Source organism: Leucoraja erinacea, chromosome 3, assembly GCF_028641065.1.
Source record: "Leucoraja erinacea ecotype New England chromosome 3, Leri_hhj_1, whole genome shotgun sequence".
Lineage (NCBI taxonomy): Eukaryota > Metazoa > Chordata > Chondrichthyes > Rajiformes > Rajidae > Leucoraja > Leucoraja erinaceus.
This window is the reverse complement of record NC_073379.1, coordinates 54,460,971-54,485,291: the sequence shown is the minus strand read 5'-3', so window position 1 is coordinate 54,485,291 and position 24,321 is coordinate 54,460,971. Positions and strand designations below refer to the sequence as shown.

The 24,321-nt window shown below is 40.0% G+C and overlaps 1 protein-coding gene across 2 annotated transcripts in view; it reads right to left on the bottom strand.

Moving 5' to 3' along the window:
• pax5 (paired box 5) overlaps positions 1 to 11,527 on the bottom strand; it is a 241,329-nt gene extending 229,802 nt beyond the window's left edge. For both annotated transcript variants that reach the window (XM_055632720.1, XM_055632719.1), the window contains exons 1-2: positions 9,490 to 11,527; positions 6,936 to 7,101 (exon numbers count right to left, since the gene is read on the bottom strand). In XM_055632720.1, the coding sequence (XP_055488695.1) occupies positions 6,936 to 7,101; positions 9,490 to 9,532 (209 nt within the window). In that variant the 5' untranslated portion in view covers positions 9,533 to 11,527. The remainder of the gene's footprint in view (positions 1 to 6,935; positions 7,102 to 9,489) is intronic.
• Between the last annotated feature and the right edge of the window lie 12,794 nt (positions 11,528 to 24,321).

Genomic DNA, 24,321 nt, shown 5'->3' with positions numbered 1-24,321 from the left:
ACGATAATCATGATCTAGCATTGGTATTATTAGTCTTTAAAAAAGGGCAACAAAATGCAATGATCAAAACACAAAGTGCTGGAGGAACACCACGGGTCAGCCAGCATCTGTGGAGGGAATGGATAAGCGACATTTCGTGTCGGGACCCTTCTTCAAACGCATCTTCTTCAGATGCAATGATCACTTTAAAAAATATATTTTATTCTGAAATAATAGCACATAATTGAAGCGAAGCACTTCCAGATAAAGAACAGAGGAATATTCTGCCTGAAATAAATGGAATGATCACAGTTTAACATGTTTTGCCATCATACATCAATATTTTTATATAGGATTATTTCAGTACTTCAATGTTATAATGGTTTAATACTTTAAAACATATTTCATTTTAACGTTTCTATAGCTCTCCTTTGCAAAAATTGCTTTGCGACTCAGTCGGCTGGATATTTGAATCTTTGCTTATACATATCTAACACAATCATCGGTGGCCAAGTTATGGTGAAGTGGGGACAGGGAAAGATTTATGTAATAAATAGAGCGAAGACACGGACAGGGTGACGTGAAAAGCAGAAAAGCAGAACCAAGCCATACACCGGGAGCTAGACACAAGAGTTTCGCAAGAGTATAGAAAATAGGTTGGAAAACCATTCAGTGACAGGAAAAGTCTTGTTACATTATACCCGTCGACATACCAAAATGTTAAAGGACAGATGGGCGTATGTACTAGTTCTAGCTGATATATATTAAAACTGTGTTCGTCACATTAATAGCCTTCAAATCCTTGTCTGTGGAGTGCTCGGAACATTTCGGAGGGGTCTGATGCAATTTTTTGTGCAAAATTGCCCGCCCCACTCGCACCGTCCTTTTTTTTTATATGAAGAAGGTATTATCTACTTAACATGATTCTGTAAACTCTTTTGCCTGGTCACGGTTTTGATGAAAAATAAAACATGGGAGAGAATTATCAAAAATAACATTAGTGTTTGTGGTAGGAGTATACACAAAAAAACCTTGTGTTTCTCAAAACTTCAACAGATGATTGACATTTAAGTTGTAAAGGGGACGGCAGGACAAATTTTCTGACATTAAGATTTAGTTTATACATTTTATATACAGGTTTAATTAAAATAATCAATAATAAAATGTGTTATTTTAGGAAACATGTTATGCAAGTTAACTGTGTGGGGAGGACTGCCTCTGGCAAATCATTGGCAAATTTAAAAATGGATTTCATTCTTTACATCAAATGAGAAATAATTTATATACGGGAGAGGGACAAAATCAGATTTACTTTTCCTTAGGAAAAAGTACTACGATCACAATTAACTACTCAACCTCAAGTTATAAGATAATTTAATTGTGTTGCGAGAAAGACTTAGACCAAGGCGACATGTTACCAATGTCTTCATTCATCAGAAGGCACATAAACAGTTTCCTGAAGAATCAGCACGCATCGCACTGTACCAATGACCACGGTACTGCCTTGTGGATTAACGTTATGCATTGTAAATTTCCGGCACAAACCCACACCTTCAGGTCCCAGCCATGGAACACGTTGCAAATATCAGGGTACACAAAATTGCTGGAGAAACTCAGCGGGTGCAGCAGCATCTATGGAGCGAAGGAAATAGGCGACGTTTCGGGCCGAAACCCTTCTTCAGTTGCCAGGGTGAATGGGAGAACACCAGGATCTCACTGTAAATAACGTTTTGATTCCCTCATTCTTATCCTTGACATATCTCTGAGATGCAGCGTGGAAATAGACCTTCCCAATATACGTCGACCATCGATCACCCGATGATACGTGTGTGTGTTTCTCTGTCACTCTCTACACACTACGGGCAATTTACAGAGGCAAATTAATCTGCAACTTCGCACATCTTTGGGATGGGTGTAGAAACTGAAGCATGCAAAGGAAACACACGCTGTCACAGATGCAAACTCTATACCCTAGGTCAGGATCGGACCTGGTATTCTGGCGCTGCGAGGCAGTGTTTGTGCACGTAGGCTTTAACTAAGTAATCGTTCAGAACCTTAACCCCAATTGCTAGTTGTTCTTTTAGTAATTGTTGATTGCGATATTCTCCTTCCATAAATCTGACACAGTGGTAATCCACTTAAAGAAGATAAAAGTTTAGGATAAAATCTAATGAATAAAGAAATTGAAATATTTAATTAGTTTAAATTTAAATGGGTCAAAAAAGCATGTGAATCTGATGCCACGAGTAAGCATTAGCGTACATAATGTGAAGCAGCAACATACATTCCAAGCTAAAATTATCTCCATTGTTATTAGGTTTCAATCTTTTGATTGCCTTTTACTTTTGAAAAAAATGTTTTAAGGACTGTAAACATATTCCCCTTTCATTTCTCTTTTCCCACCCTATTTCTCTACTTGTGTTATTTTCACACTTTAAGATGGCAATTTTAGCCATACACGTCCTCATCCACCAAATCCGGTCACTTCTCGATAGTTTTTTTATTTCTGTATGTGGGTTATGTTTTGTTAATATTATTAGATTTTGCATCGTGTGAGCTTGTCTGGGCTGCTGGCAGCAACATGGCGGTAATCTGGTCTTTGGCCCAATTGTGTGCATTAATTTAGAAGAGTGAGCCCGAACATCCATTGTCAGCATTCTGGCCCTTGTCCTGATCCTGGTGATGGGCTAGATTCCAGTAGAAGGGTGAAAAGGGTCGCAGTAGCAAAAACAAAACAAAACAGGGGTACAGATCGAGAAACTCAGGGAAAAGACAGGACCTGGTAGAAGGGGGTGGGGGTGGGGAGAGAGACTGGGATATAAAAATAACCAGCCCACGCTTCCATCAGATTGCCCACATGAATAAAGATTGGCAAATACTTGAACCTATTCAGCCAAAATAGGGGGTGTGGAGTTATCAATAGCCCGAAGTCAAGGCTTGCAAAGAAGTTACTTTGATTTCCACATTTTTTATGTTCATTTCGGTCGTGGACAGCAAAGTAAGTGAACCTCCACAAGGGGCTGAAGCATGTCCAGAAGACTAAAGGCTGGCTGGAAAGACAATTCACCAAACAGAGACACCTTCAGGATGCTCCTGTTAACGGTTTATCACAACTGATTTCCAGAACCAAGTCAGGTGCCTGTTACAAGCTCCGGCCTCAGCATACTGCTCCCTGTGAGCGGGAGCCGGGCACCAGCCGGGCCAGGACATACACATAATCACTTCCGGCAAAAAAACGCCCATTCTTGTATAAACGGGAGGATTGAGCGGGCGAAACACTGCACTCTTTTCATCACTCTTACCCCTTCTTTTCTCCGATAAACACAAGAACGCGGTATATTTAATTCCGCCTTTCCTTCTCTCTGCCTGAACAACCCTCTCGGCTTTTTTTCTGTGTTCCAGGGTCTCTTTCTTTTTGTCTGTCTGCCGCTCCACCCCCCCCCCCCCCCCCTCTCTCTCTCTCCCTCTCTCTCTCTCCCTTTCTCTCTCTCTCGTTCAAGGTCAGATTTATTTTCCATGGAGCACTGTCCAAGGACATGTTTCCGCATTACTGATTTCAGCGCAGTGTTAAACTGAGATCCCTGTTGTGTAATGCGAGAGTGTGAAAGAAGATATCCTTTGAAACTACAGCAATGTACATAGACCCCAAAATAAAACAAATTGCCTCTGAATTAGTACCATATTTATCTAGCTGGGTATTTAGGAATCAAAATTGTCTTTATGAACCCCTTGAAAGTCCGGGGAAAAAATCTTAGACATGTCTTGTGTTCTATAGACCTACGAGTGGATGTGACGCGTATGGTCTAACTGTTGGAGAAGCAGAAAAGTGGAAGTTTCCAAAGGAATATTTAAACATTTTTTGCTTACTAAAGTGATTAAGTACAGTAGCCTTACCATTGAGTAATAGATCAATAAATCACCAAATATTTCAGACAAACTATCACAAAATTATTTGGCTGAAGAAGGGTCTCGACCCGAAACGTTGCCTATTCCTTCGCTCCATAGATGCTACCTCACCCGCTGAGTTTCTCCATTTTTGTCAACCCACAAAACTATGAACCTTCTCCTAAGCAGACATCACGAGGCAAAGACACTCTCATATCAATTCCTCCTATTCCTACAAGATGCGAATGGAGTGGATCTTCCGATATGTTTTAAGCAGACTAGAATTGCATGAAATAGGACCGTGATGGTCTTAACACAGCGTTAAGGGAATAAATGTATGTAATAGAGTGGGGGAGAAAATGACTGGTGGCAACTATGGACTGTTGGTGGTGCTTAAAGCTTAGTCAGTGGGGACCTGAATGCTAATTCCGGTTTCACTGCGCTCATCACCCTCCACACTCTTTGCTTCTTCCTGGACATTTCATTTCTCTTTCTACGAGCGGTTGCTGCCGAGACGGATCTGAAGCCAACAGATTTCTATTATTGCTCAGGGTCTGGTGGGAAGAAGTTAGCTGTGGCGAGGAAATGGGAACGTGGAGCGTATTCAGAGTTTGTGGTGGAACAAATTATTCCTCCTTGTAGTTAGAACGTGAAACCTTGGCTAGAAACATGTCCGAATTTCGCCCACACAGCAGACGATAGCTTTCAGTTAATTGTTAAATTAATTAGTAAATGACAGTCTTCCTCTACTCGTGTCAAATTTATTAAGATTTATAACTCAAATGGAGCGGTTAGCAAATGTAAGCGTTGTAGTGGTCCGTTAATTTATTCCAGCGCCTGCCTATATCAACTCACCAACATTTCATAACTTACACATAAGAAGCATTCTGCCTTGATCTGCAACCTGGTCTAGAAAGTGTATCGTTATTCTCTTGGTCAACTTTCAACTTGGTAAGGGAGTCGAATCAACTGCATGTCAATAGGTGCGTTGGAAATTGTGCAAAAACAAAGCAAATCAGCAAAAAGGGGGATACACAGTACAATGACAACTGGGATCCGGGTTAATCCAAGGAGAAAGACCTGATTTATCCAAGTTTGATTAACTATCGCAGGTGGCCTGGTTCCAACCGTAGCATCAACTCCACGGAGCTTTTCAGATCCCAGGGCCGCCAAAAACAACTGGCCCAGATTTCTCCAACATTTCGTTTAAATTATCTGATTATTGGCCACATTACGATTTTGTAATATTGTACTTTAAAATCGAAACTCGTTTTCAGATTTCGAAAGAGTCAATTATTTTTTAGGACAATATTTTCTCACCGGGACCTGTGATAAATCAATCACTCTTGTCCTGGCCGAACAAAATCAATGGGAGCCCGCAGTTTTCAAATCCCACCAAAATACAATGGAGCTGATGCAAACGCAAAGGGAAATAAGAATCAAGGTGCTAAAGTTAAAACAAAGTTTCCAATGATCACTGACCCGGGCTATGGCAGGGCATCAATTAAAAAAAGAGGTCCATCTCCCGCTTGTGGTTTGATAAATTGACCTGACTTGGGTAATGACGTCCCATCTGTACCCCGGGCCCAGCGTTTATGCACAAGCAATTGCTATTTCCAATCGTGGTAATATAAGATAATAGAAGGATTTAATCTGTTCAAAACCCACCACCTTACACAATATCTGCAATAATATTTCTCCACTATAGTTATCTCTCTCACCCCACAGTACAAACGGTGGAACTAGATGAATATTATTCCATAACATTAATAGTTTAGCAAATAATTAATAAAGGAACTTCTTACTTTAACATGAAATTGATGATTTATTTTACAAAACGCAACATCATCAAAATATATGAAATATGAAGGCAAATACATTTAATTAGCCCGAGAATAAACGGTGTTTTGCTGAATTCGCTTTTTAGCTCGAATTTGTGTGAATTTGTTTTTGCTCTGTGTAAATAAGTAATGTTTAGCTTGTTGGTTTCATGGCGGGGTGAGAGATACATGTCTTGGAGCCGATGTGAGCAGATGTCCATGATTGTGGATGTTCGCATACCACCAGCCATCATTTATTTTTGCTCTATATATCGAGGCAAAAAGTCTTGTTGGAAATGTTCGTCTCTATGTATGGGTATGATATTAGATGTTTATGTATCCTCCTGCACCTGGATTCGACGCCCTCATCTTTTGTACCAGGCAGCATGAATGCGAGTCCGTCTAAATACTGCCAGGGGTCGGGGTTGCGCTTTGAAGTGAGAGTAGAATGAAGGGGTAGAAGGTGCTCTCGCTGTCACCCTGAAGAGTCTCTGTTTAAAAAAAAAAGTAACAGCAGACACTGACACTGAACAGCAGCCGTGTGTATAATCACCGCCCTGCACATTAATGTGTTAACTGTGTCTATGCGTTTCCTAGGCATTTCTAATATTTATCTTTGTACCTACCAGCTATTTACTGTCTGTTCGGAGGCTGGACATATATTAAAGGATTATTTTGCTTTCTTATAACCTAGGGATTTCTTCTGTATTATGCATGGCTTTTACTTGCTGGGGTTTTGGCGAATCGTTTCCTGCTATTCTCTGATATCTGATTCTCTTAATTTAAGGATTACCTTGTTGTTATATCCTTTCTGATGGATTACCTGCAGGAAAGGCTTTGTCTGCGATATGTCGCTCTTGGATTATTTCTGCTTCTTATATCTGTAATGTTAGGTTTGAATTACTTCTGATTCTCTTGCCTCTAACACTATTTCTCATTATTACTTTCTAACCCATAAGATTGTTTCTATTATTACTATTCCACTGAACACATTGCCCGATGATGAACGTCTTCATCCTTGCACTATAATTTCTAATTTATTTAGGGTTTTCGCTTCCCGCTCGGAATTCGGCTTTGCACACCAATGTATCATTTCTATCCATTTCCAAATTCACACTCTATCCGGATCATTTTTCAGGGTTGACGTTACTCTAAAATGAAATTTTTGCAGAGCTGTAAATATCAGTTTGGACCCCATTTGGTTCCAGGCAGATACCATGTTTGACATTTTTCTTTCCTCTTGGTTCTTACCTGCCCAGTATCTTGCTAACGCAGCCGTGGCTCACTCTGAGCTGTCTGGAGATATCACAGGGTCTCACTCCTTGGTGGGCCAGTTCCACAATTCGCTGCCGGACAACATCTGGGAGAGGGCGGCCATTCACAAACACACCCCCAAGCTGATTCACCCCGCCATGCCCTGTATACAATGCACAAAACAGAGAGAGAAAGAAAAGAAACACTGCAGCTTTCCGATAGGCACTCAGTCGGTCTCCCCCCCGGCAGAATTATCGGCAATGAACGGGCCAGCAAACAATATAGGGAGAGGAGTTCCGAACCCCTTGCTTTACACGGTCGCCGCAAGATACGATTCGGATGGGGTGGGTGGCGAGTCGGGTGGTCAACGGTTTTGGAATATAAGACATGGGCTCGAGAAGTTAGGAGACGGTCGGTGAGGTGGGCAACCCGCGGCATTTAGTTAAGAAGGGGAACAGTTCCAGGGAGGCAAGGACACAGCAGCTTTCTGGGACACCCCTCAGATCACGTCCACACGCTCTCAACCAACAACTGCCCCTCAGGTACACTCCATTGGATTATAAATGTAATTAAATATAGGCCAAGACTATGTACAGTCGCTGTTGGCAGCTTTGAAAATGCACAGGAAGGATCATTGATGTGAGGCTGAGAAACGCGAGATGTTGACTGAAAGTGAAAATGACCCACTGAATTCGGAACAGAAAACGCGCCCCTTTCGATGAAACTTCAGCTTCCTGTGGCTCGGAGATCTGTGGACAGATATTAGTCCCGATCACGGTCTTCTGGGAACAAGACATGTTCCATTTGAGTAATCGGTTGCAGAATTGTGAACGGTTGGATTCGCTCAGCGAATGTAACCGAATATTTAATATTTACCATTGGGTTAGAGAGGTGGATCACAGCACGTTTTTTATCCTCAGGCAATAGAACATTTCTGCTGCTTTGTAGAATGGGAAATTAAATTATAAATTCTGATTCGGGACGATATTTGTTTTTTAAAACTATATTCCAATATGGATTCAAATGAATTAAAATACGTCCCTAAGTGGTAATAAATGAAAATCGGCAACAAAATTGTTTTCGGGAAAACTTGGAGTGTTTGACATAAATCCTCCCATATAAACCTCATGGATTGTTTTTATTAGTGTGTGTCACTGCCGGAGGGAAGGAAAGTTATAACAAGAATAGATTGATACCTGCAGCAGAGGGGTAATCTACACCGGGAGGTTCTTAGTCTCTTTCGTTCCTACCTTTACTGGGTTTAGCACTAAATGCAATTAACGCTTTGCTAATGAGTCAAAAATATGCATTACTTCCGTTTCGTTTTCAGTGAAATGGTACCTCAACTCAGTCTCTGGAACAGAAAAATTCCCACTTCCAAATTCGCAGATTTCTTTTTTTTTCCCAAAAAATAATCATCCGATTGCGCTCCGGATCGGAAAATTCCCTGTCAGTTCCCAGCTTGTGTCTAAGGTTAACGCTTATTTTAAAACAGCATACAATGAAGCTGTAGTTACTTCATATTGCGAACGGACCGAATGTATAATTCAGTCTTGAAATAGATTAACACTGAATATGATTCTAAAATACACGACTTCGCTAACAAGATCTCTTCCTAAAAATCAATAATATTTGTTTCGATCTTTAAAGTTAGCGTATGCGCAGTTGCTCCACATCACTATGTTGTAACAATTTTAAATCGATATATTTTGTTTTGTCGTCTGAGATATAAACTAAACCCTCTTTTACACTCTGTAAACCTGGCCAGAGGTGGCATTCCTAAAGTAGGTCTAGATAGACCCTGGTACAATATGATTAGTTCGAGTTGATAAAGCATCTGTTTACAAGCTGTAGGTATAATAACACTTAACACACCGTGATAGGATGTGTCATTTCATATAACATCGACCAAATGGACAAGTCCCAGCCAACTCTGTCAACCAAAACAAACATGCTGGAGATTTCGGTGTCGCCCAACACCATCAATGAAGATTTCACTATTTTATCTCAGCTTATTATTCGCCACATACAACAGTAAACGTAATTTAGATAATGCGGAACGAAACCGTTAGGCGTCGAACCTATTTATTGCCTTGGTTAATACTCTTTTACAACTTACTGGCAACTAAATCATTTCATTTGGTTCAAGAATGTTAATTATCTTCTACTAAAGCCACTGACGTTCACGATAAACATGGTTCACCACAAAAAGCAACAATACCGTGTCTTATTTGAGTAAAGGTATATATAATTAAGATAATATTATAATTGGGTCCTCGAATGTTGCTGTTTTCTATTTAATTATGAGAATTAAAGAAATTGATTAATTAACTCGCTTTTAATTCGGAAAATCAGGAATGATAGTAAAATTAGACGTGCACGTGTGAGTCGGTTGTGATTTTCAGCAAAGCACGTTCCCTTTCAAGGACTTCGCGCTGCTCCGGGTCCAGGGACATCTGAACATCGGTCTATGAAACCGAGTGCTCCAGCACTCCTCACACACTCCCACCAGGAACCGCCACACGAGCCGGGGAAGGAGCTGCCTACTTACTATGCATTGCTGCAAACGGGTCGTGCTTACAGTGGATTTCCATGAAAAGGCGCAGCCGGTCTTCAACTCCGAGAAAACCTCGATTTTCTGGTCTGGATTTAACCCCTTCACCTATACTCCCAAAACAAAAGAGGGTGAGCAGCGCCCCACGCAAACCCAGAAGAAGATCTCGATCCCAGCCACAAAATTGTAGGTTTTACAGCTTTGTGATCCTCAAGGTTTCAGACGGATTGTGCAAGGAACGTGAAAGTTAAGTTTGTCAGATGCAATGCAATGCCCCCAAAAATGAATCCAATTGCTGCTCAGTGACAGCAGTGAATTTTAACTTCGAAATCGTTCACACCCGGAAAAAAATCCTTTTAAAATTCCAGCTTCTCTTTTTTGGCGTTTTCCTGTGCAATTTGTCCGCTGTGTGTGTGAAGGCGGGTTCCTGTTTCCCCGGAGTGCGCTGGCCCCCTGCTCTGTATTCAGTCGCGCTCAGTCTCCTCCATAGTGTTTAAATGTGGCTGAGCCCACAGTGATTCGGCGCTGATTCGCCCGAGGCTCAGCCCTGCGGGGATGGCGCACAGCCCCGGCCGCTGCCAATCACATCATCACCAGCCACTCAAGCACCCTTCGCCGCCCCTATCCACCAATAGCACTAACCATCCCAACGTCGTGGCCAATCTCCGTGAGGGCTGCTCATTCATTCACCAATAACCCTCATCCCCATCTGCGAAACTGGACCAATGGTATCGACTTCATTTTCAACGTTCACCAATTATCTGCTAGTTGTATCGATACACGAGGCGGTCGTTTTAATAACTGGTTATCTCATACTGTATTCCGATTGGGCCCTTTTGTTAAACCCTAGAGGAGCGTCTCTCTATTAAAGGGAATTCATTCAGATGTCCAAAGCGGAATCTAATTTTTCATTTGAATAATTTTAGACAATTATATTCCACCGCAAATCCTTTTTGCTTCTTTTTTGTTTATATACATAAGTCGTTCATTTCTATTCTAAGTTAAGGAGTCTGTAAAATTCCCGTGCCTGAATTCAGTGGTAATACCAGTTAAGAAAGCAATGTAAAAGTTGAACGATATTAGCTGGATTAATAAAATTGCGTTACGACTAATTTAAGATATTATTGGAAAATTACTTACACCATTATTCTGAGAAAGGACTAACTGAAATACTCCTACCAGTGAAAGCGTCGATTTGTATGTCAATTTATATTGTCGAGATGGGATCTTAAGCATTTTTGTTTTAATCTCTGATACTGTATAATAAATATTTTGGGAAGCTTTAGTCAAACTATCATTCAGTTAACAGGTGTCCCGTATTTATAAAATGCCACCCGTCCACTTTTCCTGCTGTGTTATTTGTGTGGAATGTACCGAAAATGTATTAATAATTTCCTGAACATTTATTGAACATAAGATATTTGTTATATTGATGGTACTTCGGGAAACGTCAATTCTGAAGTCTGAGAATTCATGGACAATTCACTCTATGACGAATTAATGTAGTTCCATTTTCATGTTAAAAAAAACACTATTTTTATAGTCAGTCACACAGACTTGGTTGTAATCGTGGTTAGCACTACTCCAAAGGGCCATTTTATTGTTTAATATATACCTGCAGCTTGAGACCACCTGCGAACTGACTTTTTTTCTGCACGTGCACTTGCACACATGAACATCTGTATTTATCCGCAGGGATTAATGCAGTAGTTATATTTGCACACAGGTTTGCACTTATTTACACAGAGTGCGTACTTTTTTTAAATTTCTGGGTACCATGCTTTATTTGTATTGGAGCTGTTAGATAATTTCTGGACGATTTTGTTTTAATCAATTACCGTAAATTACCACGATTATGTCCTAAATTTATTCTGTCTGTGAATTCTACTTTTCAAATAAACAACAGCAGCAATTCATCAATGCATAGAAAGTGTAATATTTATATTTCTATCCGGCTGTTAAAATTATAGCAAAAAATGTCGCTTTGCTATTTTAAAATCAAGATTGTCAAAAGGGTTTCAAAGTAAAAGACAATGAATAACGTATTGAAATTTCAAACCAGAAGATAATCTACGTTTTGGTTTGCCATTAACCACAGTTGTAATTTACGCCCCTCGTCAGACGACGGCTGTAGAATCGAGGTTATACTATTTACTGATATGTTAATGGTTGATCCGCAATTCTTAAATTTTATAAATACGCTAACATATTAATGCAAGAAAAAGAAAAAAAAAGTCACCATTACAAGCCGCGACCTGCTTGATGCCTTTTTTTCATTCAAATAATTTCACAATTCTAAGGTACCTGAGTAATCATAAAATTAAATCCAAGTTGAGTTTAAATCCAGGTTACTATGACGCGTTATAGGAGCAGAGTTGGCAGGGGAAAGGCTGAATTTCTTGAGGTATTGGAAACTTTCAATTGAACTATTGGAACATGGTACATTTTCGAGGCTGGGTGTTACTGAACTGAAGGAAAGTAAAAACCAGACCCACTCTTCAAATCTGAATAAAATACTCTTGTGAGATATTGCAAGCCACTTGCAGGATTAAATATATTTTCCTTAATCTAGTTTGGCGTTCCTGAGCCCAAACCCTGAATAATTTTAATATTCTGGTGGCGACCTTCGCCCATTTTAGTACTTTCGCTGAAGCAGTGTGTTTAGTTATCACCTGCGGCTGTGCCTAAATGCTTTTCAACTTTGTTTTCACATCAGCAAGCTTGCAGTTTCTTCTCTAACAGCAATCTAACGTTAAGCGTAAAGCGTTAGTAAACACAGTAAATAATTCGACAGTCATTTTTAACGTGAACTCTTCTAAAGTTATATTTTTCAAATGACTGTAAGCATGAATACAAGTAAACGTAAGCCTTTAAACGAGGCCTCGCTTTCTAGCTTTCTAACGGATCCGAGTGGGTCTACTAAAAGGCATTATTTTCTCCATTTTTGTGTCATTTTTTCGCCAGACCTTCATGCAAGGTATTGCAGAAAGAAACCAATTCCTCTCGAAATCGTGAAACGCCTTCGTGTCACAAAGGCATTTAATGATACCACCATGCAAGTAAAGCGGTAATGGCCTTCAAAAAATCCACGTGGTATCAAACACAAACAAGTAGAGATGAGCGTTTCTGTTTCAGTTGCATTGGCCGCTCATCTTCCTGCAGCTGTGAAGCCTTCAGGCTCAAGTTGTGTACACATTTCAGCCCCACGCTCAAACTCCTTGGCCAACAGGTGCAGGGAGAGAAAGCGGCAGGATGAAGAGATTTGTCGCTTGAATGCCTTTGGATCGAGCTAAAGTCTCCATCCACAGGTCCAGAATGCGTGAGATTCAATGGGAGGATCACTCTCACTACTCAAATACCTTATTGGACCCTGTGATGGTTCTGGAGCAGGGCCGAGAGGTCTCAGCCTGTCTGCGCGGATCGCGGGATGAAATTGTATAATTGGTAGGACAAACTACATTATGAGTTATTATATTTTGCCATTTATATCACCCACTTGGAATAGGCAATGTGAGTATATTGTATTATTAGTAACCTCCACCGTATCTCAGCTCGAGTGAGTACAGCTGCTCTATAAATATGAACATTGCTATACTTCCCGAACTATTTACAGATAGAATTCCCATTCTACAAAGCAAAAACAATCGAACTTTTCTCCATCACATTAGGCGTTTTCAAGTGTTGGAAAACATCTGAAGATTTTTTTAAAGTCCCTAGAATTGTCGGTTTCATTTCTTTGAGCTCTGTATGCATTTAAGCAAATCACTTGAGCGCTCTAAACTGCACAATTGTCATTGACTAAAACCGTTATATAATTAGTGATTTCTGATATTAAATATCTTGAATAATAGTCCACGGGTGTTGGATCACTGCTGGCAAAATCTCAAAGATCAATGGAGTGTTTTTCTTTTTACGGGTTCAAATCTATCCCTTCAGGAGAGGCTGGTGCTCATATCGGGAGTATGTTGGGTAAATGCTTCGCATAATTTTCCGAGCATGAACATTGACTTTAGTGTTCCAAATATCTTACAGAAAATTGAAAATGTCGAAGAAAATGTAATTCTACAAATCATGGAAATAGCAGCAAACAACCCTTTCTGCCTCGGTTGTGTTGTTGCTGGACACGTACAAACAACGGCAGCATAGAGGGGGAGGTTGGGACTACCCCTTTGTGTTGCGGGAGGCCATATAACCCTCATGCAGCGTACTTAGTGCCCCCCGTGTCGGCACTGGATACTCATCACGGAAGATAGATAGATCAGACGGGAGTTGGCAGAATATACAGTCAATAGTGTCAATAAGAAAGCATTACAGTCTGTAAATAAACGTGCATGGAGTCTACGACTGGTTCTGATTGTCAAAGGTCAGAGCATGAACGTTTATTAATATTTTCAATTATTTGAGGAAGTTGAGTTTTTACTTCTTTTATGGGTGATGGTGACAATACTGAATTTGTTTCCCATCCAGAATAGCAGGTTGGAGTTCAGAACTAAACTCCCGGTTGACAGGGTTCTGGGGTCGTACGTGAAAGCAGGTAGCTTCCATCCTTAGAAGAACAATAATGAACCAATTGTAATTGATGACAATGAACTGTTATTGAACACTTCTATTATTTTTTTATCGAGAGAATAAAAAAATCTATTTTAAAAGCCATCTTAAAATATCAGTTCCGCTGGTCCCAGCCACATATGTCTAGATCAGGGGTTCCCAACCTTTTTCGTCCCGTTTAACCCTGGCAACTTTAATAGCACATAACAATGTAATTTCACGTATTTATGAACAACTAATGATGAACATATACCGATATACCAGAACCAAACACAGTCAGTCAATGAGAAAAAATATATACAAATCCAGAATCAACAAATTTACCCCCTGTGTAGGCGAGATTTACCCCCTGGGGTAAATTTACCTCAGGTTGGGAACCGTTGGTCTAGATCATTGAATTGCAAGGTCAATAAGTTATAGCATTAGAATAAGAGTAGGTTGTTCAATACGACCATGGCTGTTAGTCTGCAATATAGTCTGCAAATTAGTCTGCAATATTCTTGCTCTCTTCTCATATCCTTTGATGCGTTTTGCGTCCGGTTACTGCCCCATCTCCCCACAAACCCATGGCAAACAAAAAGCAAAAGAAATAGAGGTGCTGAAAATCCACAACAGACCAAGGCAGCATCTCCAGAGAGAGAAACGGGGTTAATATTATCAATTTAATGACTTGTAGGTCGTTGCCCTGAAACGTTAACTCTGCTTTTATCACCGCAGTGACTGCGTACCCTGACTGTTTCCAACATTTCTGTTTTTTGAACCCCTGACAATTCCAAACACTCATCTGCAAACACAGCATTCATATTGCGTCTTAGCGGGGTGTGTGGGGGACTGTTTGTGGTTTTAGCCCGGAACTGCGGCTGTCAGGCTCAGACTCCAGCTCAACCAGGGGCTGTCAGATCAGTCTGCCTTCCCAACACCCCAAACAAGAGATGTTTTATTCGACAATATGAACAACCTCGTTTGTGTAATGGATAGAAGTCAAATTGTGTGGTCTATTTGCATCTCATTCTGTGGCAGTGTGCATTGCCGGGTTCAAGGAGAAATCAGAAGAAACTGAGGTTATAAATATTGTATATTATAGAATCATCTTGAAGGTCTTGGCAGGCATGATTAGTGGTAAAGTGTGGCGAAAATTGGGAGTCAAGTTGGGCTTCTAGTTCCAGAAGATACGAAAGCTAGAATTGTGCTCTACATTCCGATTCTACATTCCGGTGTACATGTGGCTCCACATGTAACATACTTTAGAATGAGGGGACGTCTCTTGCGCCACTTCCGTTTTCAGTTAGGATGCACGGATCAAGAGAGGCCTCTCGACTTTTCCTTTTAAACTCCCGTGTAATCGCTCACATTGGGGGAGGGAGCAGGGTGAGAGCGATGGGTGGAACACAGCGCTAATGCAAAGCCCTACATTGGAACATTCAACAGAGGACACCGACACTCGCCAACAAAAGTTTGTCACTTTCTCTTCCCCGGTACCACTTCCCCTCCCCATGTTTCCCCAGACATCTCTCTCTCTCTAGCCTTCGGCACAATTTTCACTAGTTTTCAATTAACCTTCTATTATTCCTGCATCAATTCAACATGCCCAGTTTGTCCCAAGTAGTTGTTTTAATTGCATTTGATTACTATTCTAGCCATTTTACGTCATTTTCGGGGTGTGGAATATCGGAGTACAAATCAATGGCTTCTAACACCTTCACTTAACGGTTTAAAGATTAATGTCGCGAACAGTGGGATCAAAAGGATGTTGCTGTTATTAACTAATTAAAGGCGACCTTATTTTGATCGTTATACTTTGCATTGAGCCACTCAATAAAAGTGAGTACTATGCGGAAGTAATATATTAAATTTCGGCAACTCTTCACAGAACTGCCATAAATGTCAAGCGCTTGGTTTTACATGTTGCCTTCGAACATCAACACATTCCGACATATTGATACAAACTAAATTTGAACACAGATAGTTTCAGTGATGCAATTCACATCCCAGGTCGAAAATGAATCCGACAGCCCAATGTGAGCGAGCGAATCAAATAAATATGTAATTTCACTCCAAATTCTCCTGAACAGAAATATTTTCTGTAAATTTAAACGATCCTTTATTTTCGCCAACCAAACCCTAATTCAAAGTAGGGATTCAGTGATTACTGTAACAGTTAACCCGCTTTAGTAATCAGAAATTATTTGTAATTGAACTTTGCTGGTAGTCAGGTCGCTTTTGGGGAGGCTTTTCCTGTTGTTATTATTATTATTATTGGTGGGAATTCCGCACAGGGTTAAGGCTTAGATAATGGCAACTGGTTTCTGGTAATTTATTTGTTGCCATGCATTGTTACCTCCAAAAAATATTTTAAAAAATTGCAGAATCATCTTAAAACAGTTACTCTTCTAATTTTAACAGTGAAAATGGCAAACGTCCAATACAAGTGATTGGACATTCACCTTTCACCTTTGACAGTGGCTCTTGCCCTCGAACTCACTCAGATCTACACGAGATGTACGATGCGAAAGACAAGCTGTTTCAACCACCAACGTGTACATTTATATAACCTTGTTGGCACCGAGCTCATGGGTCTGATGTTAGATCTCACCTGCTTTCCACTATTTACAATATTTCATATTGGGATCAAGTGGAACAGCGTAAAGAGGATGAATTATGGAAAGAATTGTGACGGGAGGTAACACATTTATTGATTATTTTTGTATAATATAGAGCGTACTTCGAGAGGTCTAGCTAACTCTTGTGTTTTCTTGCAGACTGACAGGTGACTGCCACCTCAAAAATCGAATCTTCCTAAATCAAGTAACATATAAGACCATTGATTTAAGAGAGAGGGGCGCTGGGAATTGTCTGTGAGTGTGAAGACGGCCCCAAATGGGGGTTTTTGGGGGGGGGGTCTAAACTGAGAGACCTGGGTCTCGCTGGAAACTCCATCTCGCAACGCTTCCGCACAGTTTACAATATCCGAATCTACCTGCGATTAAACGGCATGGAAATATCGCAACCCCTTTCTTTCAACCCTGGTCTGGTAGATTTAGCTGTAAACGAGCAAAAAGTGAAATTATACACTTAAAGGGGAGGAAGGAGGCCCATTTTATTTCAACCTTGGCACATTTTCACTCTTTTTCGGGTGTGTGTGTGGAGGGGGAGGGGTGAAGAATTGGAGATAGGGGATGGTCGTGTTTTAAATAGGCTTCATCTCACAGAATAGTTTTACTCCTTTCATCCTCTGGGAGACATTTCTGCTGCAGGATTCCTGGACCGGAAATCTGGCGGTCGAAGGCCCACTGAGCCTTGTTTGACAGAGATGTGAGGTGTGGGTTTTTTTGGCCCCAAACTCACTAATAGGAATTGATCTCCAATGTTTCATGTAGGAATCTCAATCGAAAAGTAACACCTGTCCTGCGTATTTAAAATGCATCATTGCAAAACCAGACTCTGTTCTTTCAAAAGGCATTTATCCTGTTAAGTGAACACTTTCGGCCTCTGTTCTGAATTCAGTTGTAGAAATCCTGATAATTACTTCTCAAGGATGCCCTGCTTATGTTAAGTATGAAACAAGTTCCATGACGGGACGTAATTATTGCGTTCTAACTACTCATTTTATTTTGTGTATTATTATAGATCAAGTAAAGCAGCCCTGAAAAAAAGCACAGCTAAAATAGTGTGTTACAGATACCTAGTTAGGGTTTATTTAATTTGTGATTATGCACGTAGATGATGTAAAGTTCATCATCAAAAGGGCAACTAATTAACTAAGAGACAGCACCTTAAAACAGGCCCGACCACACCGAACAAGCGTGACTCGCACGTGCTGATACAAAGGCTTTCAACACTGTCATCTGTCAGCCAGAAAGCTGAAAGTAAACAATGATATAGATTATTTCACGGGTCACAGGCGGGAAAAGCAGCCAATGTCCTAGAATGGCACAAATTCATTCTTGTGTGAGCCCGGCAACCAGTGCCCTTTATGATCGATAACTGGGCAGGGTCCTTTCGAAAGTTAAACTGGGGAAGGGTGGAGGGGTCAGTCAGGGGGTGAAGGGCGCAGGAACCCACACTCCATCTCTTTGTTTTCGATGATTCCACGTGAACTATGCGACAGATTTCAAATTAATACGCTGAGTACTTGAGGTCAATTTGTGGAATGTTTCCCTTTATATTGACACATTTTGGATCCAGTCTGCGAATGGTCTATTCTGTTTCTTTTAGTTTAACGCATTGTCATTGAAAGGAAGAACAATCTGTCCTGTTAAAAGAGCGCCCCGTAAATCAACTGACTGCAAGCGGCCTTGTGTTATTTTAAACATAGGAAGGGGCGATGGGCAAACCGTGATGATAAGAGTGCCGGCGATTACCGAGTTACATCGCTATTGGACTTCCTGAATTAAGAATTGGAAATCGGGATGGAGTTTCATTGAATTACTCAGTTCTCTCAACATAAACTATCGCCTGTTATCGAGATAAAATATATATTTTTTAAAGGACGAATGTAGAGGGAGGGGTGAGAGCAGTAGATGGCGAAGGCTTCGGGGAAATCTTTCTTTCTGAACCATGACAAGTGAAGTTATGGACGTTTGGGGTTGGGCTTGCAGAATGATGAACAAACCTGTTGAATTTATGTTTACATTAGGAAAAAACGCGTCTTGCAATTCTCGTAAACTCATATCCACTTCACACGGCGATGCCCCCCGCCCCGCTATTTATCGCTAACCATATAACCTATATCTTCCTCATTGTTCTCAGCAGAAAGATCACAGCGTCCTGTGTTTAAGGTCGGTATGTAACGGCGGTTATTATTGGTAACGATCTAACGCGAATCAGTCATTGTTTTGCAGAATTAGTTGGGATAGCTGAAACACCGAAAATAATAAAATAATGTTTCACATTCTAAGTACAGAAGAAACAGACCACAAATGCAACTTTCCGCTGTATACTTATAGCCCTATTTCCTGACCCCGAGTGTATAAAGAACCCGAGGTTCAAACATTTCTAAGAAAATGGCACCCTTCAATTCAATACTTCCTTATTTTTGTATTGTATTTTATTAGGAAATAACCACAACCAAACAAAAACAAGTGCATTTATCGGAGCAAACCGGAATCGGCTGGGTGTTGCGTTTACAAATTGATCCGAGGGCCGTGAAGGAACATGATTTGCCCTAAAGGTTCACTACGCCCTGGTGCTGTGACGAAAGTTATTGGCAAATCCATCCCCTTCAGTCAAAATGCGCGATAAAAAACATGGTTTCAAATTGCCGATAAAACGTTTAGAATTGTTCAAACGATGAATATTAACGAAAGAAAATAGTAGTAAATAAAAATACAAAGGTAATTTTAATTCGGTTTCATTTTCTTAAACGGCACTCGGCTGCACAAAACAAGAGCGTACATCTGAATGATCACAGGTCTGCAGCGGGAGACGGGCCCAAATATGTTCAGAGCAAAGGCCAGAACAGTTAAAATAAACATGTTCGCTATTTTTGCGTTTTGTCTTTTGAAAATGCTGTGATTTGAACATCCACAAAATTGAACGGCTCTGTTAATCGTTAACGATGCCCCAAATCCTAATTTTACATTTCGAGTTTTTGTTTCGAAAGGGTGGCGGCACTAAACTTAAGGGCAGTTGTTGGGTTGGGGTGGGGGAAGGTAGACATTCACCCACAGGTCAATCACACACATTGTCTAATAATCTCCTTAAGAGAAGCCAGAATGAGCAATTTCCAGTATCTCCCCACCCGCAAAGAATCAATCGAACTGTACATATATTTCACCAAAAAATATGCAGACAGAGCGCCGAAGTCAGCCATTGGACACATTTTAACTATCTTTATATAGCGAAAGAGCATAAAATAGAACTCGGTAAATATCCTCGATCACCGAGAGAACAAACGGACAGCCATGTACAGAGACAATCAAGAGCTCCGCTCCATTCCCTCGCACACGGAAGCACCACTTTGTGGCGTGTTGCTGCCTTAAATTCTAACAATTTCGGGTGCAGGTCCGATTCCTACAGCTTTCTGGTGTTCAATGACAACCATCGCGTAATAAACATTAAACAGAACCCAATCGACTTTTGCAATTAAAAGTGAAGTGGTTTTGTTTTTTTAAATAAAATGAACTGATTGCACCTCAGAAGTAACCCTTGACCTATCTTCGCGGCCCTCGGAATCGCCCACAAAGAGTAAAAAAAAGTTACAAAGCTGATATTTGATAGGGACACTAATCTAACCCTGAGGAAACCGAACACCTTCTGGAACCCGGACACTGCGGACAGACAGTTCTTCGCCGTGAACCGTACAAGGAGATATGCTTTCCCTTGACTTCTGCTGGGCGTTCATCCTAGGTTTTCACAGTGCATTGCATTTACTTTGAGCAGTTTCCAACACTTGAATTTTCATTAAGCCTCACTTGATTAATTAAAATTGTTCACTTTTTTTTTTTAACAAAGTGTCTTAAGTCTTGATAGTCTTTTAAAGCACTGGGTACTGTTTAATTCCACAAGTAAATACGGGACTGTTTCCAATAAAGCCGCTTCATGCTTTCGAACTATTTGTACATTTCACAGGAAAAAATATAAACCTACCTGATCGGATACCCCTGATGGCGCTACCGTTTTTTTCCATACTAGTTTTGGTGTTGCGAATCCTTTGTGAAAAGACTGGAAGAAAAGTTTCTATTTTTTGCTCTGTGTGTGTGTATGTGTGTGTGTGTGCGTGTGTGTGTTGTCGGCTCCGGATAATTTGACTCTTCCGCTACCCCGTCGCGTCTTTGGTGCTGCCCATTGATCCGAAACTAAACGTTTTAGGTGGAGAAAAGGCTCTGAACAAACCGTGAAATGATTAAGGAACTAAAAGAGCTCGCTACATGTGAGATCATGTCCTGTTCGCTTTAAAAAAAAATCGCCAAGTCCCTAGACGCAGCGAAAAGAAAGTAAAACTCTCACATCTGCCAGACAAACACTCTGGCATACCTATCGCTTTCTGTAACTTTGGGATTGTCTCTTTCGCCTGCAGTCTCCACTCTGTGAATGTTTATAACGCCTGACATTGACAAATACTTGCACTAGAGGATCTGTATGGATGGCGATTCTGAACCACCGCATCACACGCCGATTCAAGCACCACTCTCTAACATTGAATAATTAAAGTCCTTTCTCACCATTTCACTCTCTAACCTTCCTTCCTCAAATTGGCACAAAAACATTAGGTAGTTTTATCTGTACCCGGGGAGAGAATTGGAGACACCCCCTCCTACTCTTCCCCACCCAGAAGCGACACCTTTTAGCGCACAGATTTTTCCGATTTCTTCTTAAATACGGCGCTACTGTTTACAATTTTGTGTCGAATTGACTCTTATTGGGAGTGGGAACATTAAAAAAAACAATCGCTCATCAACCGTACACCATCGTCCTACAGTTGTACTCATTTGACATTTTCTAATATAAAATGAACTTTGCTCCGGTTATTGTCACATTTTTTAAAGAAAATATTGACTGATTACTGTATCCATGGTTAGAAATTGGCGGAGCGAATACACTCGGCCATATTTCTGTCTGTAACTTATGTTGAAATAATATCAAAATTGGAACACGAAAAATGTGCAGCATTTGCCAGTGCCGGCGGAATGGACTTTTCCCACAGGCAGCTCAGATGTTCATTTCCCGCTGCACTTAACCTTTAACCGGTGACCGCAATACAACTTTACGGAAGTTTTAAATACTAATTGATTCGTGTCAATGGAAAGGTCTCGTTGAAATTCAACTACCAACTTCAAATACCAAGTCAAGTGAATTTACACGATTCCGCCTGTCTCATATATACGTTTGGATTTTGTTTATACATGCTTATATCATCTTGCAAGAACGCAATTGAATTAAATAAAACCTGAAGTTACAGAAACCTGGATCACTTTGACAACGCCTGCAGCTTTGATTTCCTCCATATATTTTACAGATTAACACCATCACCACATTTGGTCAAACTCACATTTAAGCAATACTACGTCCTAGCTTTTGTTTGGGAATGACCACACGAGAAAGCTCAAGGCATGGTTTATAGCACATTCAACATCAGTATTGGACTTGTATATCTCCATATTGTTTGTTTGTTTTTAAAGCCTGAATAACCGGTATAAAAGTCCATGGTCAAAAACTATAATTATTGTCTTAATCCTAACGGATTTCAGTCCGAAAAATGAATTATCCGTTTTGCAGAAATGTTTGGAGTGTCTATGATGTTCAGTTTAACGAGTTTCTGAAGTGACCTCGGCTTACAGATGAAATGCAAGGAACATACAATGCCTAATATAATGTTGCATTAGATACAATATAACCTGCATGGAGGAAAGTGTCGCCAATGTTTCTCATATAAGCATAGATTCAAAATTACTATAATAAAATAATTTTGTTTAAGTTTTTCATCATATATTTAAATATTTGTGTTCATTCATAGACCAAATCAGGTGAGTTTAGTTAGACAGGGTCGCTTTTTACATATGGATTACCTGAAATGCTTTAATAAGTAAATTAATACCTTCAAATTATCATGAAAAACTTTTGGACAACTGATGTAGAATTGGGCTGTTTGCAAGTTTATGAAATAACTAACTATTCACATGAAAATGTATGCACTATATCAAATACACACATTCAGATCACCGGAAGCCCAATTTGGAAATTTTGATAAATGTAAAGTACCTAAACATCTATTTAAACGTACATTTTTAAATATCGGAAGCAATCATTCAAAATAATATGAAATAATTTCAATTCCTTTGTTTTAGGATCATTCGCAATTCTACTAAAGGCTAATTCAACCTAATGCACAAGGTCGCTAATATTTTATTTTTGGATAAGGGGCAATTTAATGAAGTGGGGGGAAGTGTTTACTTAAAAGTTAAATTGGACCCCTCGCAGTTAACCCGGAACATAATAAATAAGCATGCCTAGTGCACTTTTATTGTGAAACAAATACCCTATGTGTCTCCAGAGTTAGACGCTTCCACGGTGTACAAACAAATCCGGATCCTGAAGCGTTCTTAGATTTTTGGTTCTGCTCACAAAACACGAACATTAATTTGATCAAGTAAATATATAGAGAATATCCCTTGAAATAAGTTATTCAATTCCACATTTCACGCAGTTAATTTTTAATTTGGTATTCGATATATGTGCCATATTTCTTCAATTGTGATCACCTGTTTTAGCTAAATATTCAAAATATTACTTTGCCAATGTCTGGAATGTGATTAATAATAAGTTGTGCATCATTAGCCCACACTGCATTAAATGTATCGTGTATACTAACGTCTTGACAGATATCAGAGTGCAGTAATTATATGAAACCATTGCCATCGCTGCTCCTTTCAATTCACTAATATGTTGTGTGAAACAGGCCCCACAGCTAACCTTTGCGAGCATTATTTATAGTTGTATTAATAATGTTGACTTAATTAAATATACCAGGTGTTCATATGTGTGTGTGTGTGTGTGTGTGTGTGTGTGTGTGTGTGTGTGTGTGTGTGTGTGTGTGTGTGTGTGGTTGTGTGTGTGTGTGTGTGTGTGTGTGTGTGTGTGTGTGTGTGTGTGTTGTATACATGTATATGCTTTCTCACTTTAACATTTCTTCAATGCAGTAGTTTGTAGTTTACAACTTTCATACACTTCAATTTATTTTCATAACTTTCAATATACAAGTTGACTAAATCTAAGTGCTCACAATTAGCCATGTTATGGTGTTCGATAAAACCATACGGATTCATCAGCAATCCCGGTTCTTCCTTCGGTTGTGTGATATCGGTTAACACTTCCGCAATAAACCTCCAGCTAACAATAAAAGGTTATGAAAATATATTTAGCTGACATTTATTTCAAATATTTTGATGTACGCACATTTCTCCAGTTATTTGGTAAAATTAAAAAAACGAAGTGATGGAGCAAACGTCACCTATTCCTTCGCTCCATAGATGCTGCCTCACCCGCTGAGTCTCCAGCATTTTTGTCTACCTTTTACTTTTATGTGATGTATTTTCTTGATTACAAATACTGACGACTATTAAAATAAACAGGTCTTTAATATGTTATTGATTCAGAGCGGTTTGCGCAATTGGACGGAAATTGTGGCCGATCTGTATTTGCGAAGTCCTGAATTCAGCGCTGACAAATGCCGTGTTTCACTTGGAATTCAACAATGAGTGCCAATCGCCAGGACCACACAACCTGTCACATATATCTTCAACTACTTCTCAAAATCACTTCCTTATTTCTTCCGATACTTCG